Source organism: Chionomys nivalis, chromosome 9 (assembly GCF_950005125.1).
Source record: "Chionomys nivalis chromosome 9, mChiNiv1.1, whole genome shotgun sequence".
NCBI classification, from domain to species: domain Eukaryota; kingdom Metazoa; phylum Chordata; class Mammalia; order Rodentia; family Cricetidae; genus Chionomys; species Chionomys nivalis.
In genome coordinates this window covers 8,553,627-8,581,440 of record NC_080094.1, presented here as the reverse complement: position 1 = coordinate 8,581,440, position 27,814 = coordinate 8,553,627, and the positions used below count along the sequence as shown (strand labels likewise).

Sequence of the window (27,814 nt, the reverse complement as noted above, 5' to 3'; positions counted from 1 at the left end):
GTGGCTCAGTGGCAAACCACCTGCCTAAGGATCTGAGTGCAGATCCCCAGACCCATGCCACGTCAGCAGTACACATCTGTAACTACACATCTGGGATCCCAATGCTTCCGCGGTGAGATAGGAGAATCCCTGGATGCTTATGGGCAGGCTCGCCAGGTATGGGAAACAATGAAGAAACTCTGCCTCAAACAAGGTTGTCCTCTGACTTCCACACCCTAGCAAGTGCCCGCTCACATGCACACACCATACACACATGCACGCACCATGCATGTGTGCACACACACACACCATGTACACATGCACACATACCATACACCCATGTACACACAAAGATTTTTAAGTGAATAACTATAAGGATACCATCAGCAATTTACAAACACAATGCACACATGCACATGCACATGCACCACGCACACATGTACACTTTCCCTACACACACGCACACACCATGCACACTGATCAGCTGCTTATGGAGATGAAGCCTGGGGATTTAGAGATGTAAATGCCTGCCCTGGTCAGGTAACTCTGCAGTCAGGATCACTGATGACTCAGCAATCTCAGCATGCCACTGTGTCCCCCAAGGAAATCCTAGACTGTCATTTTGCTATCAGTCCTCTTTCTTAGCGCTAGCAGGGTAGGATCACAGGACAGCTAAGCATGCATTCGCTGAAGCTGGGAAGGACCACCATTCCCACTACATACACACACATGCACACACACACACACGCACATGCACATGTGCCCAGATCTTAGCTGGATCCCTCAGGCAAGCAGCTGAGAAGATTTCCTCCTTTCTTTCCCAAGGACCATAATCATTAAATTGATGCGAGGATAATAAATAAATAAATAAATAAATAAATAAATAAATAAATAAATGAATGAATGAATAAATAAGGGTTGGAGATAACTCAGCAGTTAAAGCAGTTGCTGCTTTTGTTGAGGACCCAGGTTCAGCCTCAAGCACCCACATGGTAGCTAAAACTATAGTTGCAGGGGGCCCAAAGTCCTCTTCTGGCCTCCGTGGGTACTACAAGTGGGGCATGTAGCATGCAGGCCAAGTGCCTGTATGCATGAAATAAACTAAATAAAAGCTCTTGGCACAGTGAGGAGCATGAAGTGAGCAAATGGTCAGATTTATGACTGGCAGCAATCACCACCGGCTCACCCAACGAGTGTTTACGAGACACTCACTGTGCACGACTGCAGACTCCCAGTTGTCACTGAACAGGGAACGGAATTCTGCTCTCCTTGCTAAGGTTACATCACAGTTGGTAAAACCCACAGCAGACAAGCAAAGACGGGAACTGTCACACAGTCTGTTTTAGTCAGGGCTACTATTGCTGCAATGAAACAGCATGACCAGAAGCAACTTGGGAGGAAAGGGTTCATTCGACTCCCACTTCCTTATCACAGCCCATCACTGAAGGAAGCCAGGACAGGAACTCAAACCTGGAGGCAGAAGCTGGTGCAGAGGCCATGGAGGGGACTGTTTACCAGCTTACTTCCCATGATCGGCTCAACTTGTTTTCTTATAGAACCCAGGATCACCACCATGGGCTGGGATGTCCCCCTCAGTACCTAATTAAGAAATGCCTTACTTGCCTCCAGCCAGACCTTATAGAGGAATTTTCTTAATTGGGGTTCCCTTCTCTCAGATAACTCTAGCCTGGGCCAAACTGACCTAAAACTAGCCAGCACACACCCTAGGTAATTATTCCCTAAACAAGTCTGTGTATTGTTTTGTTTGTTTTGCTTTGTGTTGAAACAGGATTTCACAGTGTAGCCCAGGCTGGCCTCAGAACTGCAAAGTCCCGTTTCCAGGTGCTGGGTACCAGATCACAAGCATACACCACCAGGTGAAGCCTTGCTGGCTTTCCTGATTCTTCCTTCCACGTGGCTGGAGCCCTGCCTGCTCCAGCTTTCTGAGTTAAAATGCTCTAACTGATTCTCCATCCATTTAATGATTTGCTTCCTAATCCCTCGATTAGACAGGACTACTTCCTTGTGGAATCCGTTTCCCAGCTCCCTGTGCTGAGTGCCTAAATGCTGTCATTTGTGCGCCCACAAACCAAATCTTAGAACAGTCGTTCTGAACCTTCCTAAAGCTGTGACCCTCGTGTCGTGGTGACCCCAACCACAAAATTATCTTGCTGCTACTTTAAAACTGTAATTTTTCTCCCGTTATGAGTCATAATGCAAATCTCTAAGAGGCAGAATACCTGATAGGTGCCCTTCCCCCAAGGGGTCATGACCCACAAGTTGAGAAATGCTGCCTTAGAGGCTTCCAGAACAACTTTTGCCTTCTTTCAGCAACACCGGTCTACTTTTATTATGTGGCCTGTGTTGTCTTTGTCAGTGGACAAGGACAGAAGCCACATTTGGAAAGTAGTTGCTGAGATCTTCTTGTCGTACCCAGGATGTCCTAGGAGGAATGATGGTTAGTCTTCAGTGTCAACATATCACAATCTAGTCACCTGGGAAGAGCCTACATGGAGAGTGTCTAGATCATGTTAGCCTAAAGGCATGTCTGTGTGGTGACTGTCTTGATTGTTAAATGATATCAAAAACTCCAGCCCATCGTGGGCGGCACCATTCCCTAGACAGGGAGTATTGAGCTACACAAGACAAGAGAGAGCTAAACGGCAGGAAGCGTACGATGCCCGTGCACTCGTTTCTCTGTGCTCTTCACTGCGAGGCTGGGTCTGATGTGACTAACTGATTGAGTGGCTGCCTTGACTTCCCCTCAACGATGGACTGTGCCCTGGAACTGTAAGTTAAATAGACACACACACACACACACACACACACACACACACGCTGCTTTTGGTCAGGGTGTTTTATCACAGCAACAGAAATAAAACTGTCACAGAGGTTCTCAAATGTTTGTACATTGAAGTGTCACATCAGTGGATGAACATGTCGTAATGCAGCTGTGTCCTAATGCAGCAGTGTCCTGATGCAGCAGTGTCCTAATGCAGCAGTGTCCTAATGCAGCAGTGTCCTCATGCAGCAGTGTCCTAATGCAGCTGTGTCCTAATGCAGCAGTGTCCTCATGCAGCAGTGTCCTCATGCAGCAGTGTCCTCATGCAGCTGTGTCCTAATGCAGCAGTGTCCTAAGACAGCAGTGTCCTAATGCAGCAGTGTCCTCATGCAGCTGTGTTCTCATGCAGCAGTGTCCTAATGCAGCTGTGTCCTAATGCAGCAGTGTCCTAATGCAGCAGTGTCCTAATGCAGCAGTGTCCTAATGCAGCAGTGTCCTCATGCAGCAGTGTACTAATGCAGCAGTGTCCTAATGCAGCTGTGTCCTAATGCAACTGTGTCCTCATGCAGCTGTGTCCTCATGCAGCAGTGTCATAATGCAGCTGTGCTCTAAGGCAGCCGTGTCTTGATGCAGCAGTGTCCTAATGCAACTGTGTCCTCATGCAGCTGTGTCCTAAGGCAGCAGTGTCCTAATGCAGCTGTGTCCTAAGACAGCAGTGTCCTAAGACAGCAGTGTCCTAAGGCAGCAGTGTCATAATGCAGCTGTGTCCTAAGGCAGCTGTGTCTTGATGCAGATTTTGCTTAACTGTGACCTTGGGAGGCAATGGCTCTGTCTTTCTCATTTGATATTGGTTAAAATAAGTGGAACTTAGCAATATTGGACATATTTGTTTCAGTTATTTTTATTTGTGTTTTTGGTGTGCATGTGTGTGTGTGTGTGTGTGTGTCTGTCCCTATTTCCTATATTGAAAATACAGTCCTCCATCCTTGGAAAGGTCTTTTTCAGCTTTCTTTTTCCTGCTACATTGCAAAGGTGATGTATAGGTAAGGCATGAGTTGTTGCCTTGGTGATAGAGAGCTCCAAATATCACAGGGGTTGCTTTTTCTTGCCAGTATATAGTTTCTGACTTTTCATGAACTTAGACAAAGCCCATGGTGCTAAGTATAAATATTCTTATCTCACTATTCTTGGTTTGCGGGAATTTTTCATTAATTTTACTGTTTTAAAAAGCCTATGAAAGCCACATTTTTTGTGTATGTATTCATGCCAGCTGCCAGCAAAAGGAAAAGAAAAAGGTGTCAGGCTGTGACTCTGGGAATTTGTCCCCTCCCATCAATGTCTTTTCTCCTTGCACGCCTCGCTATGAGCCTTACACCCCCAGCCAGAAGTACACACACTCTAGATGACAGATTGGAAAATTTTTCTGAAAAAAAAAAAAAAGTCAAACAAAGTTCCAAAGCCATCCTGTGTTGTTGAAGTAATTGATAAAGAATAGGCTAGAGGCTGGGCAGCCTTGTGCTTTGACACGGTGCACGTCTTTACAACGGGGCTCTTCTTTAGGGTGGCGCGTGGTTTTCTCATTCTCTATTCAGAATTGCCTAGATCTAAAAATCTGACTGGTTAAAATTCTTAGTTAAGGGCTGGTGAGAGGACTCAGTGAGTATGGGAGTTGCTGCCGAGGCTGACAGACGAAGTTCCAACCCTGGAATCCATATAGTGGAAAGAGAGAACTTGTAACATTAGGGCCTTGCTTGTTGAGGTTTCTGTCCTGCCCAGTTCCCACAGCTGGCAAATCCCAAGGAAAATCACACAGAGATCTCCATAAGATTATAAACTGATTGTCCCATTAGCTCAGGCTTCTTATTAGCTCTTGTAACTTATATTAACCCATTATTCTTATCTATGTTAGCCACATGGTTCAGTACCTTTTTCAGCAAGGCAGGTCACATCCTGCTTCTTAGGTGGTCTGGGCAGGACTGCAGGAAGAGCTTCCTTCTTCCCAGAATACTCCTGTTCTCATTGCTCCACCTCTATTTCCTGTCTGGTTTTCCCACCTATACTTCCTGCCTGGCTATCAGCCAATCAGCGTTTATTTAAAATATAACTGACAGAATACAGATGATTGTCCCACACCACTTCCCCCTCCACCGCCAAGTTGTCCTGTTGGCCTTTCTGTTGCTGTGACGAAACACCACAGCCAAAGACAACTTGGGGAGGAAAGGGTTAATTTGGCTTCTGCTCCCAGGTCCTAGTCCACTACCGTGGGAAGATAAGGCAGGGACTCAAGCAGGACCAGAGACAGGAAGCACAGACAAGTGAGGTTTACAAGTTTGATTCCATATCCGACCCAGGACCACCTGCCCAGGGTGGCACCACATGCAGTGGGCTGAGCCCTCCTGTATCGGTTGGCAATGACAAGATGCTCATGACATGCCCACAATGCAATCTACAGAGCTGACAAGACAGGAGCGTTCCCATCCAGGGTGAAGAAACAACGGGTGAGAGACGAAAGATTCAAGAGCAGCGTCAGGGGAAGTTTGCACAGTGGGACCAGGCAAGTGACCGGGGCTGGAGCTGTACTGAGGGTGCAGAGGGCATGCTTTCTGTGACCCGGGGATCAAACTTAGAGATGAAAGGGGGACCTGTGTCATGCCACCATCCTGTATAAATTACAAGGACTAGCGTGAACTCAGTGTCCCTGAACCGCACCCATTCACCCACAGACCACAGAGATGAACACCCATGTGTACAGCCAACAACTGCAGTAGGCCCCAGCCCCTTGTGCATATGAATTACCTGTCTTGCTTCCTCCATATTCTTTACCTAAGTCTTCCTGGTTTCCTCAAGGCACGTTTTATGTTTTCTTTCTTTGTTTGTTTGCTTTGTTGTTTTATTTTTGCAGGACAGGTCTCTCTATGCAGCCCTGACTGTTGTGTAAGTCACGATGTAGATCAGGCTGGTCTCGAACTCACAGAGATCCTGAGGGCTGGGACTAAAGGTGTGCACCACCACATGGCTATTGTGTTGTCTTTTGCATGAATGGGGCCGTGGGATCTAACAGCAGCCACAAGACACACGTTAGCCTCCATGGGAGCCCTTCTTTGGACTCTAGATGGCTTTATTCATAAGCACGGCACAGGGCAATTCTTGGTGCATGGGCCATGAATGAGCGATGCATTCGATGAATGGGCGAATGAATGAATGAATGGATGGATGGATGAATTTGCCTTTGGTTAAGTGCAGCAGTAACGAGAAAGAGATTTTAGTTTGTCGTCTGGATTTCAAATGCCTCTGCCAAGAACGAAAACTCCCTTCCAGGGAGGGCAGATGGCGGCCTGTACAATGAACAATTTAATCTTTAGAAAATGGAGCAGCTTTGCCAGCAAACTCCATTTTTCTCCGCGAACACATTGTCAATAACATGTGATCTCAAATATGCGGCAAAATTGATGACTGCGCCCTGATTTATGGAAACAACAAGAAATTAAATGACTACCTTTCTCTTGACTCCCTTGGGTCCTTCAGACTTGCCCTCTGGGCAATAATAACTGAGGATATCTAGCTGAAACGCCAGGGTGGGTGCTGGCTTCGTAGTGTGCAGGGAGGAGGAGATGTCCAGAGCCTCCTAACTTAGAACCCGGATGGGAATGAGCACTCGTGGGACTAACTTCAGAAGCCGCCGACTCTCCAGCCTCACACGAGAGCAGGTACTGAGAACTGGAGAGATGGCTCAGTGGTTGACTCAGGCACTCACTGCTCTTTCAGAGGACCGGAGTTCAGTTCCTAGCAATCACATGGAACAGATCACAACTGTCACTCCAGCTCCAGGGGACCCACCTCACTCTCCTGGCCTCCACAGACATGCAGACTCATGTACACACAGAGAGACAGATACACATATACCCGTAATTAAAAAGAAAATACATCTGTTTTAAGTGCTTGGCTTAAAACTGCCCAGACCTCCAAAGTTCTTTACTGTTTTAGACTTCGGACATCTTTGCTATCCGATGACTCCCCTGAGACCTTTCTCAAAACTAATGTTTTGAAAGACAGGAAATGAAATACTTATTTTTTTAATCATTGCAGCACAGTTATCAAATATTTAAGAGTGCAATTTGCCAGTGTCATGCCATATGAAGCCATTCTATGCCGTAAGTGGCATGACCATCCCCACCGCTAATCACAGTTACAACATAATGAGCCTAGCTAATATCGCTGCGTCTGCATGTCAGCTAGAACGGGACACGAGGTGTCTGGGACGTTTTGGTTAAAAACAATGTTGATAAAAATGACAACGTGTGACCATGATGGTGGGGTGCCACTGAAGGAAGGGCTGATATTTTCGGTTCTCAGCCTCTGGGCTGTGACCAAGTGAGGCAAATGCGGCTCTTCTGAATTCTGTGCCCGTATTCTAGGTCAAGACTCCCTCCTAGGGTTTCCTCAACGGTGTGAGCGCAACAGGATGCAAACTGATGTGTGGTGATGCGACCTGCATCCCTGACCAGGCCTCAGATTTCTTGCTATTTATTTAGTGTGTGTGTGTGTGCGTCGGCATGTGTGTGCCACAGCTTGCATGCAGAGGTCAGAGGACAGCTTGCTGTCGTCCGTGTGGGTCCACCATGTGAGTTCACCATGTGGGTCCTGGGGATCGAACCCAAGCCATGAGGCTGGGCAGCAAACCCCTCCACCCACTGAGCCTTATTGCTGGCCCTTCTGCATCTTTTCTCATTATTATTTATGGAAACAATTCCTGAGCATAAGGCATTGATGCATAGATGTATACTCCATACCCTTCACTCAGAAGGTGTCAGTGAAGCACCTGCCATGCCCACAGTACAGGGAGTTAAGCACAGAGGGGGGACGACCTGTCTGCTGGGAATATGTTTAACTAGAGGATACAGAAGGACCAAAGCCATTTTGCTTCTAACTGAAAGCTTGACACATAGCACAGTGCTGGAACGGGGGTGGGGGTATCTCCACTCATAGGTATTCAATTCTCTTAAGAGTGTCTCTCTCTCTCTCTCTCTCTCTCTCTCTCTCTCTCTCTCTCTCTCTCTCTCTCTCTCTCTCCTGTGTGTGTGTGTGTGTGTGTGTGTTGAGGAATACCAGAGCGATGCCCACAGAGTCCAGAGGCATCAGATTGTGAGCAGCCTGTTGTGAGTCCCAGGAAGAGAGCTTGGGTCCCCTGCAAGAGCAGAACTCTTGACCACTGAGCCATCTCTCCAGCCTCTCCCCAAGCCCCACCTGTAAGTATTCAGGGAAGGAAAAGATATCCACAGTCAGTTCTTTCTGGAGCATTTGTCTCCAGGGCCAGGATAGCAGGGCTGTCTCTGCCAAGAGACCAAACATCTCAAGCAAAGGAACCCACTATCAGCGAGAGAGCAGCCACTCCTGTGGGCGTTCCAGGGGTGCTCAAGGAGCTGCTTCTAATGATCAGGGGATGAGAAACTCCCTCTGCAGAAAGCCAGAGAACAAAGCTTGGACTCTGCAGGCCTCGAAGCCTTGACCACAGCTACACAACTTGACTACAAGAGCACGCAAGGAACCCCAGACAGCAGGCAAACCAATACACCTGGTCCTGTGCCTGCCAGGTGCTACCGATAGGTGCTGAAACTGGAACCATGTGGCACCTTCGTGTGTCATGAATTCGTGTATTTTTATTTCTCAGCATTTTTCCAAATGCGGAAAGCATTCTCAGCTCGTAGATCATATAAAAACAGGCAGCCGGTAGACCCGTGATGCAGGGCTGGAGCTTATCACTGGGCAGAGAGTGAGTGCGCCGTGGCCGGTAGACTGTGATGTAGGGCTGGAGCTTATCACTGGGCAGAGAGTGAGTGCGCCGTGGCCGGTAGACTGTGATGTAGGGCTGGAGCTTATCACTGGGCAGAGAGTGAGTGCGCCGTGGCCGGTAGACCGTGATGCAGGGCTGGAGCTTATCACTGGGCAGACAGTGAGTGCGCCATGGCTTTCCCAGGGCTGGGATTCGCAGCTGTCCAGCCTCCACCCATGTTGGTCTTGAATCTGTTTCTTTCTTGCTCAAGTGCTTTCTTACCTTTGTGGTCCAGCACCTGTAGATGCTCTGCCAGACCCAAAGACCTCCAGTTTCCCCACCCACACAGGACTGGCACTTCCTTGCTGTTCAGGTCTCCATCCAAATGTCAAGGAGACCTTCCTGGTCCCCTGCTAGCTGCTTCTCATACCTGCAGCCCCTCAGATTCCCAGCACCTGCCTCATTCCCCTACCCCCACATCAGTACTCTCCTTCCGAGCCATGGCCATGATGGCTTGATGCCACATTGACTTCTAGAACACAAGAGAGAACCATCTAACTTCTTATCCGCAATGTCATATGTCAAAGCAGACACGGTCATGAAGCGAATGCTTCCCAGTACTTGTTTAATGTTCAATGGTAAAAAAAGAGGCAAAACATGCACAACATGTACAACTGGAGAGATGGCTCGGAGAGTCCACAGGGTCATCCCTATGTGTGCACACACTCGGAGAGTCCACAGGGTCATCCCCATGTGTGCACACACTCGGAGAGTCCACAGGGTCATCCCCATGTGTGCACACACTCGGAGAGTCCACAGGGTCATCCCCATGTGTGCACACACTCGGAGAGTCCACAGGGTCATCCCCATGTGTGCACACACTCGGAGAGTCCACAGGGTCATCCCCATGTGTGCACACACTCGGAGAGTCCACAGGGTCATCCCCATGTGTGCACACACTCGGAGAGTCCACAGGGTCATCCCCATGCGTGCACACACTCGGAGAGTCCACAGGGTCATCCCCATGTGTGCACACACTCGGAGAGTCCACGGGGTTATTCACATGTGTGCACATACTTGAAGAGTCCACAGAGTTATCCCGTGTGTGCACACACTTGGAGAATCCACAAGGTCATCCCCATGTGTTCACACACTCAGAGAGTTCACAGGGTCATCTCTGTGTGTGCATACACTTGATGAATTCACATTTCCTCTTCTCTTTAACTATTCCTTTAAAGGCTGCCTCCAAATAGACCCACGCCGGGGTCCTGGGGGTGCATGGGGACACAGTTCAGCTGTTGGCATTGCTTTGTCAATAAAACCTTGTCATTTCTTTCCAGTCCCTGGCTGCTTCCTAGGACCGCTGCCCAGCTGCTGTTCCCACCTCAGGAGGGGCAGCTTGAGGCTGTGCGTCCCCATGCCAGCCTTCCTTTATCTTCTTTCCTGTTGTGTCACACACAGCTCTGCTTGGAAGTGTTGAAAGGTTTCTAGTAAGTTCTGTGCGGTGCTTAGAATACATATCACAGCTGTTCCGGAGATGATGGGGGGGGGGAGTGGCAGGGAAAACAAGCTGTGAGCCTGAAGCGCCCTCTAGGGGGCAGTGTAGGCCTGCGGTCCTGGTGGGCGGGGCCTGGTGGTCGCACACTTTGGGATCTAGACTCCACCTCTGAGAGCCCTGGTGACACCAGTCACTTTGCACTCCCAGGAGCCAGTGGAAAATTCTGGAAAATGGCACCACTGACCATTCTCAATCAGTCCTGCTATGGGAAGCTCTGTATGCTTCCCACAGTGCCTGGCATGGGGTCATTTCTGGGCAACCTTGGTAACACTTGATCAACAGAAGCCAAAATTTGAAGACCCTGTGGACTGGGGCTTATACGTGAGGTTGGCTGTCTTTGTAAACAATGGTGTGTGCTTTCCATTTTGCTTGGGCGTGTTTGTTTGTGTATGTGTGCTATAAACGAATTTAATTTATATAGAAATGCAGACTTAGGAATGGGTAAAGAAGAAAAGAAATCAAGGAAATGTGTAATATAATTTTACAAGTTATTTGTCTTGTGTCTCTACAAAATAAAATAAATAAGAGTAGCCAGACTCAGCAATGGAGCGGCTACGGCATGGTTGTGATGAGTCTGAGCCTGGCCTGCTGTGTGGGGCTGCATAGCAAGGTCCTGGCCATCCTGAGATACACAGTGACAGTGTGTTAAGGAGACGGGGATGAGGAGGAAGGGGAGGACGGAGAGAAGGGGATGCTGAGAATCAAGTGATTAAATGAAAGAGATTACCCTATTAAGCTCTCAAACACTAAAGCAATGTTAGTCTCCCATGGAACAAAATGTCCCAGGGCCTCATTCATGCATGAGGCCACCAAAACCTCCTGGAGTGAGCTTCAGGGTGGTGACTCTGTGGAGTGGGACCAGGATGGAGATGGGAGTCCGCGAAAGCCACAGTCGGATCACCTGTTGCCTGTGAGTTTTTGGCCTCGTTGCTATTGCACCAGCTGAGTCTTGCTTTTCTTGTCTGTATTGTCAAAATTAACCATTTAGTGGGCTGGAATTCCCACAGCTGGGACTCCTCCAGGGAACTCAAATTTAGTTCTGAGCCTTGAGAGAGGCTGGCTGCTCACAACCTCTGTAGCTCCAGTTTCAGGAGATCTGACGCCATCTTCTGGCCTCCAAGGGCATCACCCACACAATGGTGCACACATATACATGCAGACAAAACACCCATTTAAAAACAAATACACATTTAAAAACAAAACTTCTTGACTGGTTAAACATGTAGGCTCCCAGCAATCGAGAATTGAGACGATAACCAGCAGGTGTTTCTAATTACAAGTATGAACGCCATCCAATGCCCAAGATGTCTGGGCCTCCATTTCAGCATCTATATGAAGGTCAGGGTAGGGGTGGCCAAGACCATTCACTTCGGTTTCTGTAATTCTATACAATCAAAGGAATGGACCAAGTTTGAAGATGTTGATCTACTGTTTACAAGATATATTATTAACAAGTGAGGGTTGAGAGAGGAATTCAGGGGAGTCCGTCTGAAGTCTGAAATAAGGAAAGATCCTCTGAGGGTGGACTATGGGCTGTTATGCTTCAAACACAAATGGGCAAATTTTTATCATTTATTTATTTGGGGGAAGGCAGTTCTTGTGAGCGGTGGTGCATGTGCATGGGGGACAAAGGACAACTTTGCAGGGATTGTTTCTCTCCTGCTACCCTGTAAGTCCAGGGCGTTGAGCTCAGGTCTGCAGACTTGTTGTCAGGAGCCTTTACTCTCTGAGCCACCTCCTGGGCTCAGAAATAACTGCGTGCTTTTTTTTTTTTTTTTTAAAGACAGGATTTCACCATGTAGCCTTGGTTGACCTGGACCTCATTGTATAGACCAGACTGGCCTGGGACTCAGAGATCCATCTGCCTCTGCCTCTGCCTCCGCCGTCTCCTGAATGCTGGGATTGAGGTCATGCCACCATGCCCAGCCTTGTTTTTGTTTCATTGTTGTTTTGGTTTGGTTTTTAGCATCTTAAGGGGCCAGGCTCCTGGGAGCAATCTTCAAGTACTGCCACTAACTGATCTGAGACTCAGGACAAGTCTTGATTTCATCTCAGGGTCATGGGGAAAGTACACCGATAGCCTCTGGGTCCTCCATGTAAAAAGGAAACAGTAACTCATGTGGCTCGTTTGTAACGTCTGGTTGTCATTGAGACCATCCAGTTTGGAACTGTGGCTGTTACCACGGTGACAGAGATGTGCATCAAGGACAGAGCAACACAACATCATGCATGCCCTAGCCTCGCCACTACCTGGCACATGACGTCATCCTGTCCCCTAAATCTCTATTTCCCAGTCTCAAGCTCTCGAAACACAGGTCAGGAGAGCTTCCTTCAGGGATCAGTATAAGAATTAAATAAAAATCTCACAGTGTGGAACCGCTTGCCACTTTTCCAGGTCGCCAGGACCCACACCAGGTAACTCACACCACCAGTGTGAGCTCTGGGGACTCCCCCTCGGACCCCTGAACACACATGGCATATACACACACATACATAAATTTTAAAAATAAGTTGGATTTTTTTTTTGATGGCATATACCTGAAATTCCATTCCAGAGCATTAGATCTACCTTGGCTACCGAGCAAGAACAAGACTAGACTCAAGAAAAAGAAAGAAAAAGAGAGAGAGAGAGAGAAAGGAAAAAGGAATAAAACAGAAGGAATGAATGGTGTGAGCACGCAAACATGGGATCATGCTGAAAGGCAAGCTTCACCTGAACTGCCTGCTTCTGTGGCCCACCACGCCAGCCTTTTTTGCCAGCGTAGACAACTGCCACAGAGGCTTTAGAGCCACAATCCCAGTGGTAAAGAAAAAATCTCTCCATGACTATTTTCCATGCTCTGAAGGCAGACAGCGTTTCCTAAGAGCCAACAGCTCCCAGTTTCAGCTGCGATGAAGTCCCCCGGCGGTGTCTACACTGTGAACCTCATTTGGCCAGAAGTCACTTGAAATAAATAACATTTGGCTCTATGCCCCACATAGAGAAGATGGGCGCCGCAGTGAATCATGTCGTTGGCGGCCGACTTGAAGCTGTCCGGGTTGTTTACGGTGATGTTTGCCAGCGTGTAGACCTCTTTCAAACAGTGTAAGGGCTGTTTGGGAGCCTAGGCCTATGGTTCTCTAAGAACGTACAGGCAAATCACTCGCTTTCACTCGTCCATGGCCAAGCACCAAGAGCAACCACCTAGCAGCAACGTCCACGTGAGATCTGCAGACACAGGACACAAAATTATAACTAACATCAAAGCCGCTAGGGACACTGTACTTTCCGCTCTCAGGATGACGCCCTGGTAATTGTTCCCTTTTAATTTAGCTTCTGAAAAGATGACAGTCGCTGGACAGTCCTTCAATCCTTATCATTCTTCACTATATAGTCTTCAGGACGTTCTCCTCCGCTCCAGCAAGAGCACTAGGAAGCTGAGAGAAGCCTCGAGGGCAGAAACACCGAGCCCCGCCAGCTGCTCCTGCACCCTTCATCCCACCCTTCCCAGACGGGGCTTCTGTTTGCTCCTCTGTAAGAGGGAGAAGATGCTGCCCTCGGCTGGACTTGCCAAGTGCAGAGCCCGTACCCGGCACTTACTGAAATGGTGGCTGCTGGGACCGCATTCTCTCTTTGGAAAGGCTGCTTTATCCCTTTTCCATGTCTAAAAAGAAGAAAACTTTTCTTGGCTTCCCATTTGAGTTGACAACTGATTTCTATTCACCCTGTGGAGTGCAGGGGCTGAAGGGCCTCTCTGCACTTTCATTTTTAAACTTCCAGAAAGAAAGAACAATGCATATTCTGAGGCTTGATGACTTCTTTCTAAAGTATGAATGGGTTTTATGCATATGTTTTTAAATGTAGTCTACATCTCACTCCAAAGCATTTCCAAAGCACTTTATTATATGCTACATAATGCAACCACAAAAAAAGTGAAAATCATTAAGGGAATCTGAATTTTTTCATTCTAATATTTATGTGTATGGGTGTTTTGCCTGCATGTACGGCCTATATGCCATGTGCATGCAGTTCCCACAGAGACCAGCAGAAGGCATCAGAACCCCCAGAACTGGAGTTACAGATGTCTGTTAGCCACCAGATACAAGCTGGAAACTGAACTCAGGTCCTCTGGAAAAGCAGTGCTCTTATCCACTAAGCCATCTCTCCAGATCCAGGAATCACATTCTAGGGGATACTTAAAGAACCGGCACCAAGTGATGTGCATGAAAGGTGATGTAATGTCCCTGATCTGGTGAGCGTAGAAGCCATCAGAAGAGAGAAGCATCTTTTCCCAGAGTGGAGAAGTTAGTAAAGGGTACAGTCACCTTGTTAACAAGTAGACTGAGCCAGCAAGAGTGGGGGTGCTCAGAACGCTTGCATCACATGCACAGAGCCTTGAGTTTGATCCCTACCTCTGCAGAAAATACAGGAAAAATAGTTCATGCAAGGTTCCTGCAGTGAGGTGGCTCAGAGCTCGCTGTCAACCTGAACACTTAGGGTGGAAGACAACAGACTCTGAAAACTGTCCTGGGACCTTCACACACGCTGTGGTTCATGTGTGCATGCATACATATATACACACACATACACACACACATGCACACACATACACACACACACACACTCATGCACTCACGCATAAAAACTAAAACAACAGTAGTCATACCTCAGGCCAAAGATGGGCACCCAATAGAGTAGAACCTAATATTTAAAGCAAAAAAGAAACTATTCCTTTGCGTCTTTAATAATAATAATAGCTTTAACCATTCTTTCCTGAAAAAAAAAAAAAAAAAAAGGTGTTACTTATCACTGAGCTCCATTTCTTTTGTATAATTATTCAACCCAAGCTTGGTCAAAGCATCCTACTGAGAACAGATTCATGTTAAAAAGCTCAGGGGGAACTGGAGTGGAGTGGATAGCAGGGGCTGGCTCCCGCCTTATCATACTTATTTAGATTGATGTACCTTTGATTATAATTAGGGATAAGCATTCAGCAGTTAAGACTCCTTAATCCCATCAACCACTGTCAGGAAGATGGCGCTCGGCAAGGCTTCACGGCAGCCCTTTCATTCTGGCCTGGGCAGCCCCAGGATAAGGGCTGAGTGCAAAGGAAGAGATCTGCAGCTGCCACTGAGATCTTCCAAGCTGACCCAGAGTAAGGACACCGATGGCTTTTGGTGAGTGTTGTCCCCACTCTCACAAGGCCCTGTGTCGTGTCTCCTGCCGTTTCTCCTGCTGTCCCAGGAGTGTTACCCTGTCCCAGATGGTTTCAGCCGCCATGCTGCACATGGAGAGGCAGAGGGTTGTAACCCATTTGGCGTAGCTCAGTCAGACCCTAATCCTCATTGGTCTGGAGTAGGAAGCGCTCAGGGAGCAATTAGGCCCACCTCTGGGTGTGTCCGTGACGCTGAGACTCTGAGGCCTAATCAAAGAATGCGCCCCTAAATGGGTTCAGAACGGGCACATTATTTCGGGTGGGGAAGTGGTGGGGAATCCCCGGAGGGAGAAAGTCTCCAGAGCATGGCCTTGAGGACCACAGCTGGTGCCCTTCCTGTATCCCCCTTTCTCTTGACGTCTTCTCTGCCATGGGGACTGAAACCTTTGGGACAATGAGCAGAAGAAACTCTTCTTCTGTTAAGCTCTTTGGTCAGGAGTTTGGTGAGAGCTACAGAAAGCTACCAAGGGCCACAAGCAGCAGGCCACCCGAGAGCATGTTCTAAGCAGTACTTCCTGGGTGCCCACTGTGCAGTCAGCTGGGGTCGGTGATAGGAGACAAAGGGCCTGTGGAAGATGTTTGCTCCGGTGCTGAGCAGAAAATCCCACAGAAAAGTCTCCCACCTCCAAAGGTGGGCAGTTGTTCTGGTTCGGGTCTTGATGAGTCTAACATGCTTTTTTTTTTTTTTTTTTTTTTTTTTTTTTTGAGACATGTTTCTCTGGAGTTTTGAAGCCTGTCCTGAACTGGCTCTTGTAGACCAGGCTGGCCTCAAACTCACAGCGATCCGCCTGCCTCTGCTTCCCGAGTGCTGGGATTAAAGGTGTGCGCCACCACCCCTGACTCTATCACGCATTTGACACACCTGTGAGATTCGTTACAAGCCAAGCTTTAAAAGAAGTTCAAATGTGGAGCTCTTCCAGTGCGGTAATTAACAGCTAGCACGTTATTTATGGTTCCACGTTCCGAGAGGGAAAGTATCCAGATAAACAACAGTACTTTGTGTCCCTCCTCACGGGTGGGATGAAACCACCCTTGACGAAGCAGCTCTGGTCTCTGGGTGCAGATCCTACTGAAGTCAGGGACAGCTGGGCCTGGGCCTGAGAGTAAAGGCTTTGAAATCAAGAAAACATATATTTATGATGAATTTATTTTATAAAGAGTTTTTTATCATGTTTTTTCTTGGGGAGAATGGCTCAAGACAGGGTTTCTCTGTATAGCTTTAGAGTCTGTCCTGGAACTCACTCTGAAGACCAGGCTGGCCTCAAACTCATAGAGATTTGCCTGCCTCGGATTAAAGGTGTGCGCCACCACTGCTCAGACTTGAATATTGAATATTAGAATAATCCATTTTACTTATGGTCATGTCACCTTGGTTAAGTCACTTCAGAGACCTCTGGAAGGGAAGGCTGGGTTGACATCCAATCTTGTCAGGATCAGTAAAATCACACAAATCACACCACGCTGGTGGGTCTGGATGGTCAGCACAACCCACTGCTGATAAGCTAAGTGGTTTTAACTGGCTTGACCCTTTGATGTTTGAGGAAAGAAAACATCACAGTTCCTCCAAACACCACAAAGAAACTCAGCCTGTGTTGTGTTTGTGTGTGTGAGAGAGAAAAAGAAAAAGATAGAGAGAGAGACAGAGACAGAGACAACGAGAAAGAGACTTCCCTTTCCAGAAGCAGTTCATCTCAGTCTCTGCTTTCAATGACAGAGGAAAAAAAAAAAAAACTAAGTGGAAGAAAAGAATTAGCAAAAAGACATGGCAGGTGTGTGTGTGTGTGTGTGTGTATGTGTGTGTGTAACTCGGAGTGCTAGCCCAAGACACATGAAGACCTGGGTTCCATCCCCAGTGCTGCGTCGAATGGCATGGTACCGCATGCCTGTAATCCTGGAACTCAGGAGTTGGAAGCAAGAGACTTACATTTCAAGGTCATCCATGGCTACTCCACGGACTGAGTTTGAGGCCAAGTCTCGCAGGAGGCAAGGCATTCAGTAGGGTATGGATGTGGGGACACACCCCTGTGGAGGAGTTCAAGTTCAAGGCCAGCCTTCAGCACAATAAAATAAGAGAGGGCCGGGCGGTGGTGGCGCACGCCTTTAATCCCAGCACTTGGGAGGCAGAGGCAGGTGGATCTCTGTGAGTTCGAGACCAGCCTGGTCTACAAGAGCTAGTTCCAGGACAGGCTCCAAAACCACAGAGAAACCCTGTCTCGAAAAACCAAAAAAAAAAATAAAATAAAATAAAATAAGAGAGGTTTTGAAGCGTGATCTGCCACGTGAATCTGTGTCTGCACATCAGAGTGTTCCATGCACTTAAGCAATTATTTTATTCTCCATAAGAAATGAAATTCGTCCCCCAAAGTTTAAGGGTTTCTTCGCGGAGAGATTCCTCTTAGGAAAAATTAAATGAGGCACTGGTGCTGAGACCGAGCAATGAGAAGGAGCCAATTTGGATTTTCAAATTGTAAATCAATTTGAAAAATATTAACTGCGGGTTTCTCCAAGGACGGCATCATTAAAAGTCCCCGTCTCCATTTTCACTTCATCTCTTTGTCATAGTTCCTTTTTAAATGATTTTTTTTTATTTTCAACATTACTATTTCACTTGTGTTTTCTACTTTCAACCAAATACCTTTGAGGAGCCCTACAAGAGGAGTCCATCGTCACGTGTTCCTTATCCCTGATCACCACAGGGGCAAATCACCCAGACCCCTCAGCTTTGGTTTGTTCCAGAAGAGAATGTGTGTATGTACATGAACATGCTTTGAAACCAGGTGTCGTGGGAACCTGTGTGGAGTGGCCAAGGGTGTTGCTCAACAGCTTGTCAATCTCAGATAGAATGTACAGTCTTCAGATATGCGCAGTGTTGAGGGTAGGCGACCAGACCTGCATGGAGCTCCCCAAAATATGTGTGCTGTGAAGAGCCATACCACCCAGTGGGGCATTCTCTTCAGTACCAGGGGGACTCTCCACAGCACCAGGGACCTAACAGCCCAGCTTCCGGCTATCCCCTTCCTGTCATCATAACGTACTTCTTGACGCAGTGTGACCTGAGCATCCCAACAAGATCAGAAGATACAGGAAGGGCGGAGCAAGGACTGGAGAAAGGAGGCACTGACCCAAACAATTCAGCAGAGGGCTAAAAAAAAGCCAGTATGACTGTCCTAATGAGAGTCACTGTTGCTGTGATGAGACACCATGGCCAAAGCAACTTGGGCAGGAAGGGTTTGTTTGGCTCACACTTCCACATCACTGTTCATCACTGAAGGAAGTCAGGACAGGAACTTAAGGCTGGCAGGAACCTGGAGGCAGGATACAGAGGCCTGGAGGGGTACTGCTCACTGGCTTGCTCCTCATGACTTGTTCAGCCTGCTTTCTTATAGAACCTAGGACCACCAGCCCAGAGATGGCACCACTTGGGATGGCACCACCTACAGTGGGCAGGACCCACCCACATCAATCACTATTTAAGAAAACGCCCTACAGCTGGATCTTATGGAGGCATCTTCTCAATTGAAACTCCCTCCTTTCAGATGACTCTAGCTTCTGCCAAGTTGACATAAAGCTAGCCAACACAATGACCAAATTAAAGTATAGAGAATCCTAAACATTTGTTGGTGGCTACTTAATAAATATGAAAATAATGCTATCTATCTTTTTTGCCTGGCTCTCCCTCCCAAACCCTACTTAGTGAACATAGCCTATGACTTTCTAGATATGTAATTAAATTTTGTTTCCTTTTTTCTCACAGTAGCACAACGTATTAGGGGGTAGAAAAAGGCTTTTGAAGCAACAAAGTTAAGGCTTCAACAGAGACTGAGAGTCTGCAATGTCACTTTCTCTGGTTTCTTTCTTCCTTAACCCAGTTTATGTAATCCACGGCAGGCAAAGAAAAAGGAACACTCTTTATGGCCTTCTTTAATTTTCTACTTTTAATTTTCTTCCAGGATCTATTTTAAAGCCTCCCCTCCCCCGCAGGGGGAGGCACTAGAGAAAAATGCAAAGTAGCCCCTCCTCTTCCTCCTTCTCCTCCTAAGTTTCTAAGTTAACGGGGCAGGGGGAGCACCACCTATTGGCCCAAAATGACTTAAGATCGAGTCTCTGCCCACCGACCCTCAGTACACTGACCTTCCATAGACGCCATGCCTTCCAACTCTCCGTGCTGGGATATAAAGAACCTCATCTTTATTTGTTTGGTTTTGAGGCAGGGTCTCGAGTCATTCCAACTGGCCTGGAACTCCTGACCCTCTTGCCTCCGTCTCTCAGATCTCTGGATCACAATCACACAGCACCACCAGGTTCAGCTACTCCCAGGGACTTTGCACGTGGGGTCACGTATCTAGACTGTAATACAAGGCCCTCGTATCTGGAATTTGAAAGCAGTTGCACCCGGATGTCCTGTGGATCTGCTTCTAAACTGCCAAGGTCTTCAGCTCTTTGCATCATTCCTTGACAGTAGCAACAGCATCCACTACTTTCTTGTCCCCTGGGACTCACCTGGGAGAAACAGCTACGGCAGTCAAGTTATTCTGCTTGCAGGGGGCTTCAGTCTCCACATACACATCACATGTACACAGAGTACATACATACATGCATGCATACATACATACACAACTTTTAAAAATAAATTATTACTGGCAGTTAAGAGCTCCTGCTGCAAGCCAGGGTTAGTGGCAGATGTCTTTAATGCCAGCACTCGGGAGGTAGAGGCAGATGAACCTCTGTGAGTTCAGGACCAGCCTGGTCTATAGATCGAGTTCCGGAATAAGAGTAAGGAATAAAACCCCTGACTCAAAACATAAAAAATAAAAAATAAGTAAGTAAAGAAATCCAACAAGTACCGCCACGCTTATCATGAGGTAACGGATAGATTATTCACAGGAAATGTAACAGCAAGAGGGGAAAAAAAAGATTGTTCCTTAGTTTTCCTCTTTTTCTCCCCTTTCGGCTTTAGAATTTTCTACGTTGATTTGTGTTGGGGGGAGGGCTGCACACGTAACAGCACAAACATGGAAGTCAGAGGGCACTTTAGAAGAATCAGCTCTACCCTCCCTTTGTATAAGCCCCAACTGGTCAGGCTCAGAAGCAAACACCTTTTCTTGCTGAGCCGCTTACTCAGGGTTAGGTTTTTGAGAGTCTCAGTGTATAGCCCAGGCGAGCTTCAAACTCAAAACTCAGTCTCTCCCTCCCAGCTCTGGTCCGTTCAGCTACCCTGCCTGGCCTTCCCATTTGTTTTTATTACCATTTTCTCACCACGAAAACATTCGCTTCTTTTGACTCAAAAACTAGACCTGGGAGGTGAAGTTGATGACACCCCAACATACTGAAAAGCTCTAGATATTCAATGGTTATTCGGGTGTTTTGTACCAGTGAATAAAACTGGAAACTAAGTCCATGTTCAAGATGATAAGAGCGGGTCTGCAGCCACACTGTACGTCATCAGACACAAATCCAACAATGCCTTCCACTGAAAAACTCAACAAGAGGCAGTAGGCAAAACCAGTGGCCATGTGGACCTCAGCAAATAGATGGAAAAAGATGAACGTGGGCAGAGATAGAGCCAACTATGAATGAGTGCTCTCTCTGGGTGAGAGAACAGAAATTATATTTTTCCAGAAATTCTTTTTTTTTTTTTTTTTTTTTTTTTGGTTTTTTTGAGACAGGGTTTCTCTGTGGTTTTGGAGCCTGTCCTGGAACTAGCTCTTGTAGACCAGGCTGGTCTCGAACTCACAGAGATCCGCCTGCCTCTGCCTCCCAAGTGCTGGGATTAAATTAAAGGCGTGCGTCACCACCGCCCGGCTTCCAGAAATTCTTATTGGTGAAAAATAGATTACGTGTTTGTTTTTCTTTTTTAAGATTTATTTATTTCTTATAATAAATAATTTATTATTTATTTATGTATGCCTGCAGGCCAGAAGAGGGCACCAGATCTCATTACAGATGGTGTGAGCCATCATATGGTTTCTGCGAATTGAACTCAGAACCTCCTGAAAAGCAGTCAGTACTCTTAACCTCAGCACCATTTCTGATGTGGAATTCCCCTCTGTATGCAATGAATATGTTTTATTACCATTGGTTAATAAAGAAGTTGCTTTGGCCCATGGCAGAGCAGAGTAAAGCCAGGCAGGAAATAAGAACAGACATATAGGGGCTGGAGAGATGGCTCAGAGGTTAAGAGCATTGCCTGCTCTTCCAAAGGTCCTGAGTTCAATTCCCAGCAACCACATGGTGGCTCATAACCATCTGTAAAGGGGTCTGGTGCCCTCTTCTGGCCAGCAGGCATACACACAAACAGAATATTGTATACATAATAAATAAATAAATATTTAAAAAAAAAAAAAAAGAACAGACATATATAAAGTAGGTGGAGTCAGGGAGAATACCCTGTAGCTGCCAAAGGAGAAGGACACCAGAACCTTACTGGTAGGTCGCAGACTCGTGGTGATTAATAAAAATGGGTTAATTTAAGATGTAAAAGTTTCACAATCCCAGAGACCTAGACAACAATGAGGACCCTAAGAGACACATCATGGATCTAATCTACATGGGAAGTAGAAAAAGACAAGATCTCTTGAGTAAATTGGGAGCATGGGGACCATGGAAGAGGGTTGAAGGGGAGGGGAGAGGTAGGGAGGGGAGCAGAGAAAAAGTATAACTCCATAAAATCAATACAAAAATTAAAAATATGTAAAAGTTAGCTAGGTATTCACCTAAGCTATTGACCAAACAGTGCTGTATTTAGTTTAATTTGTGTGTGATTATGTGATTATTTGGGTCTGGGCTGCCAAGAAAGGAACTCGCAGTCTCCACTTACATTCGCCCAATGTGGGGCCCAACACAGTCTCCATTTATACATCTCTCCAGGCCCCTATGCTTTTAATTACAGTAAAATAAATATAATATAAATTTTCCCATTATGACCATTTTCAGGCATATGCTTTGGTGCTGTTGCATCTACTCACATTATTGTACAACCAAAACCATCCTCTCCAGAATTTGTCATCTTGCAAAACTGAAATTTTGTGGCCATTAAATGTATCAGGCACAATGTCTATCTTCTTGTGACTGCCTCCTTTCATTTAGCATAATTTGTCATTGTTCACTTAGGTTGTAGAATGATGAAATTGCCCTTCCTTTTAAAGGCTGAGTAGTGTTCCATTGCATTAATTACAGTATTCTATTTACCCATTCGTCCGATGATGAGTATTAATATTATTACTTTCTGTGAGCCTGGGTATGTCTCTCCCATATATAAATGTCTTTTGATGGGGGCTAGTAAAAGAGTTAAGTAGGTTTCAAGCCTGATGACCTGAGTTTGAACCCTGAAACGTACATGGTCAAAAGAAAGAACTAATTGCAAGTTGTCCTCTGACGTCCACATGTGTGCCATGACACCTATGTGTTCATAGACACACACATACACATACACACACTCACATAGTGTACATGCACCATAAATAAATGTTTAAAAACAATTTAGTATAATATTGGAAATAAATAAATAAAATGTTTTGATTGGTTCTAGATTTTAATAGACAAATTCCTAATTTGGCCTCTGTTTTTTGGGGGGTTTTTTTGTTTTGTTTTGTTTTTTTGTCCCATCATTTGCCTTGGACTCTGACCTTGACTAACTATGACTCTACTCAGAACATTAGTAGAAACAAGGATGCTGTGCTGTTTGGGTTTTGTCAGCTTGACCCAAGCCAGGGTCATCTGTGAAGAAGGAACATGAATTGAGAAAATGATCCCATCAGACTGGCCTGTACGCAAATCTGTGGGACATTTTCTTGATTAATGATTGATGTGGGAGAGTTCAGTTCACTGTAGGTGGTTACGTGAAAAATAGCCCTGAGTTTCATTTAAAAAAAAAAAAAGCAAACTGGGCCCAGAGGGATGGCTCAAAGGTTAAGAGCACTGCCTGCCCTTCCAAAGGTCCTGGGTTCAATTCCCAGCAACCACATGGTGGCTCACAACCATCTATAATGAGATCTGGTGCCCTCTTCTGGTGTGCAGAACATTGTATATAAAATAAATAAATCTTTTAAAAAGTAAATAAAGCAAGCTGAAAAAGCCATGAGGCACAAGCCAGTAAGCATCCACAGCCTCTGCTTTAGCTCCAGGCCCCAGGTTACCGGCCTTGAGTTCCTGTCCTGACTTCCCTCAGGAACGGACTGTGAGGTGGAAGTGTAAGCCAGGTAAACCCTCTCCTCCCAAGTTGCTTTTGGTCCGTGGTCTTCATCACAGCAATAGAAAGCAAATGAGGACAGACAGACAGACAGCTGGGAAAGATAGCTGCCCATAGTGGCCACTACTCGAGAAATAACACTGTTTTCTCTGTTCTGATCGTCTCTGCAGGACAAATGCCTTAGCCTGGATCTTCCTGCCTGGATCTCCCTCACCAGCCCTTCTCCGTTCGTTGCACCCTTGCTTCTGACATTGGACCACTGACCTCCTCCTGACACCCGGCTTCAAGAAGACTGCAGAAAAAGAAAATGGAAAAAAAAAAATCCCACCAACCATCTCTCTTCATCCTCACTAACAATTTGGTAATGAAGTATTGATTTCCACTTCTCTCCTTATGGACGATATTAGATTTTCATTGATAAACTGCACGGGACTGTCGCATCTCTGAGGCCCTCTTCACCGTCAGGAAGAAACAAAGTGCCACCGAGGAAAAATAATGACTGGGAACATTGACGCACTTACTTTGTCAGTTTGTAACAGGAAAGGGAGGGGGCAAATCACTCTTCATAGTTTAATGTCCAAGTGGGCTGCTCTTGAGAGTTTACTTTTCATGGTAACGTCCATTTCCTATTTATAACCCCCCTGGGAACGTTTGTCTAAAGGAAATGTTTCTGTTCAGTGTAACAATTAAGGTTGCACCTGGATTCCCTAGTCCTGCCCCTGCACCGGGGAGCCATTAATCACCGCAGAGTAGAAGAGTTATTAAGTTAAACCGGAGTTTGAGCCAAGAAAACCTCCCAACCATGCTCATCTTCTGTGAAAATTGTTGGCTTAACCGTGTTGCTGCCAAAGGCTTTTTCCTGTGGAGTGCGTCCTCCACGGTTATCTTGAGTGGTTTTGTAAGCTTAGCTCCCAGCATGCACCACTGTAGGATGAGCCCTGCAAACTGGGAGGGGTGCAGACTAGAACCCCAGAGAAAGCAAGATGGCAATGCATCACCGAGAGTGCCAGGTGAAGTGGCCACCTTCACTGGCAATCCCTCCTTGCCGGACCTGTTGCCTCTCAAATGCAGCTTCTCCTCTGAACCAGCAGAATGCAGGAAAACAGGGTGTCCGTTTTAAATGTGTTCCTGCAACTTTTTTCATTAAAACTTTAAGGGCCCAATTTTAATTTGTGGAATATTCCCGTTAATAATGAGATCTAATTAAGACATCCATTAAAAGCCCGTTAAAGTTAATTTAACGTAAAAATTCCAATAGAACTGTATTAGATTTTCTCCATTAAATTAACGTTATGGATTTTTAACGGATGTCTTAATTACATGTTATTATTAACGGGAATACTGTATTACACAGATTAAAATCAGGTCCTAAGTCAACTTGGAAAAGCTAAGAGCATGTTTTAATATTAAAGTCTCACAGACCTAGTACACAGTTTGGAAGCGCAGGGGAAGATGCGGTTATTCTAGCTGAGCATTTTCTGTACAATGGAAAGTAATCTATAATAGATAAATCCATCATTTCATTTAAACAATGGTCTCTTTATTCTCATAGGACAACCGAGTCTGGATTGTATTGTAAATTGCTACTCAGCTATAGGTGAACTATTTAAACTATTCTCAGCACAATATTCTGAAACAAATGACTATTTTGTGTTGTTGTTTTAATTACCAAGGTTATCCAAAAGAAAAGGGAGGGAAGGCTGACAAAATGAAGCCAAATACATCCTTTCACCATTTATTATAAAGGCTGCCTGTTGGAAATGTCTTGGAAATTTTGACATGATCCCTAAATTCAACACTGGGATTTAAAATAAAATTTGAAGGAAGAAAAAAAAGAAAAAAAAACTTATTTACCTCCTAAGGAAAGTGTTGCCCTTATGCCACATATAATAGCAAATTGCTTTTTTTATGGCATGCATAACCTAGATGGGGAAAAATATGGTGCTTCAGGGAAGGAGGGGAAAAGTAAATGAAGTTCCAGGAATGTCATTCTGAAGTAATGAGGCATGGACGGAAAATATACCCCTCACATCATCGGATTGAGATGGCAGGCGAAATAGCTTCATTGAAGTGTCAGCACTCATCCATCAATCAATCACCCACAAGGAAAAATAACAACAGTACAACGGGGCGGCTTTTATGGGATTTACTCATGGGCACAGGGAACAGCGGCTCGGATGTAGTTCTGACATGAAAAGCAAGGTGCTGATATTATTTTTTATGATGGGAGGATCATAAAGTGAATTGAGAACAGAGAGAGGTCTGTCTGCTTAACCTGTTCAACCAGAAATGAACGGAACTCAGCTGGAAAGGACCGTCTTCGGATGGGTTAAGATGGAAGGGTGGACTCGGCTGAGCTCTGTCCTTCAACGGGAGATTCTATTAAAGGGGGGGGAGGGATAATACATTAGCATGGGATTCTGTGAAGCTGATAAAAATCACCTGCTCCAACCCAGGGTTATTAGGCAAAGCTACATAATTCAGATCCTCTGGAACCAACCAAAAGCAAACGCTGAGCTCGTGACCCACCTGGGAGGACACAATACAGTTCCAAACTCCTAGGTAACCGGTTCACTCCCAAGAAGAAAATAAGAATAAATCGTTGTTTCAAATATAATCTATATGGTTCTGTTAGTGCAATTTCTCTGGTGGGGTGAGGTGGGAGGCGAGAGACAAAAATATTGATAAATTTGGTTAGACTCCTGAGTTGTCACTTGGCAACTGTGAACGTCGCCGCTGAGAGACAGCTGTTAATGTTCTCAGCAGAAAACAAGATCTGAGCCGGCACCATGCCGTGCACAGCTCCGTATATTTCTAGACACCAGGCCTGTCTTCATTTGGCAAGCCTGGGAAGCTTCTAGAAACTTCTTCCTGGAGAGAAAAAAAAAATGAAATAGCTTGAACTCCAGAAGAATGTTTTTATCTGCTTGCATACCACTTCCTTCCTCCCTCAGATAAGCTGGAACCACAGAAGTGGAAGAGGAATGATATGCAAATATCATGCAAATTACCTCTGAGTACCTCCACTCTTCAGCCACCCTTTGGGAGCAGAGACAACGAGAGGTACCCTTTTCTTCTTCACGTCTCCTTCCAGCTAAGGCCACCAACCGGCTGAAACGCGAAGAGCCCGTTTAAAATATACATATATATATATATGCAAATATTTAAATTTTATGTATTTCAGCAAATCTGCAAATAGACATCATAAGCTCTGACAGCACAAGGCCCAACAGGAAAAGCAATTTATTCAGCAAATTCTCTCAACCCATCTTGTTAGGCTCCTACCGTGTGTATCCCGGAAGTAGGAGTACCACCACGAACCTTTCATCTCGGTCCTCCTGTTTCCGACAGGACTGTTTCATCAGCCACTGCCCGGACGTCTGAGGACGGTGTCCACTGAGGGTCAGAATCCTAGTATTTTCACAATAAGGAATTGTTCCCTGTGAAAACATACAGGGAAGAAAAGGAGCTTCCAAATAGGTTAAGGCCTAAAAGCCATAAAAATAAATTGGATAGCCCAGACAGCCCCCAAGGAATTTCGCTGAGAACACAAATAGATTTCCCTAAAAACTCACCACCAAAATATGTCTGCTTGGTTGCTTGGCTCTTACATAACTAATGTTCTGAGCAAAATCCCCCAAATTCTGTTGCAACCAAAAACATGAATTACAATGCCATGTTGGGAGGAGGTGAGTGAGCATATATGAGTGTGTGTGTGAGTGTATGTGTGTGAGTGTGAGGTGTGTGTGCGTGCGTGTGCATGCTCACGGTGGATGTTCATACCTGCATCCATATGCTTGCTGTGTTGGGAGGAGGTAAGTGAGCATATATGAGTGTGTGTGTGTGTGTGTGTGTGTGTGTGTGTGTGTGTGCACTCACAGTGGATGTTCATACCTGCATCCATATGCTGGAAGCTCACTGATGTCTACTGTCTGGATAGGACAGTGACAAGAATCTTCAAAAACTTTTCGGTCAACCTGAAGACACAGATCATACAAGGTTCCCAGATTCCGTTTATCATCCGCCACTGGCCAGGTTATCTGACAAGGCTCTGGACTTTTCTTCTTCTTTTTTTTTTGGGGGGGGGTAATTTTTAAATGTGTTCAATGTTTTTATAAAAGGAGAGGCAGAGAAGAGGGGGAGGAAGACAGCAACAGCTTCTCTCAGGACTAAAGAGATGGCTCAGTGGTTATGAGCACTGACTGCTCTTACAACCGACCTGGGTTCAGTTCCAGCACCCTCGCGGCCACTCAAGTTCTGGCCTCTGAGTTCACCAGACACACACGTGATACACATATATCATAGACATGCAAGTCCTCGCACACACGCATTAAGTAAGAAC

General features: G+C 46.0%; 1 protein-coding gene across 2 annotated transcripts in view; it reads left to right on the top strand.

Annotated features, from left to right (window-relative positions):
- The window catches only part of Tshz2 (teashirt zinc finger homeobox 2), a 431,464-nt gene extending 405,622 nt beyond the window's left edge, over nucleotides 1-25,842 (top strand). For both annotated transcript variants that reach the window (XM_057780900.1, XM_057780899.1), the window contains exon 3: nucleotides 23,643-25,842. In XM_057780900.1, coding sequence (XP_057636883.1) covers nucleotides 23,643-23,644 — 2 coding nt within the window. In that variant the 3' untranslated portion in view covers nucleotides 23,645-25,842. The remainder of the gene's footprint in view (nucleotides 1-23,642) is intronic.
- Nucleotides 25,843-27,814: the final 1,972 nt, after the last annotated feature.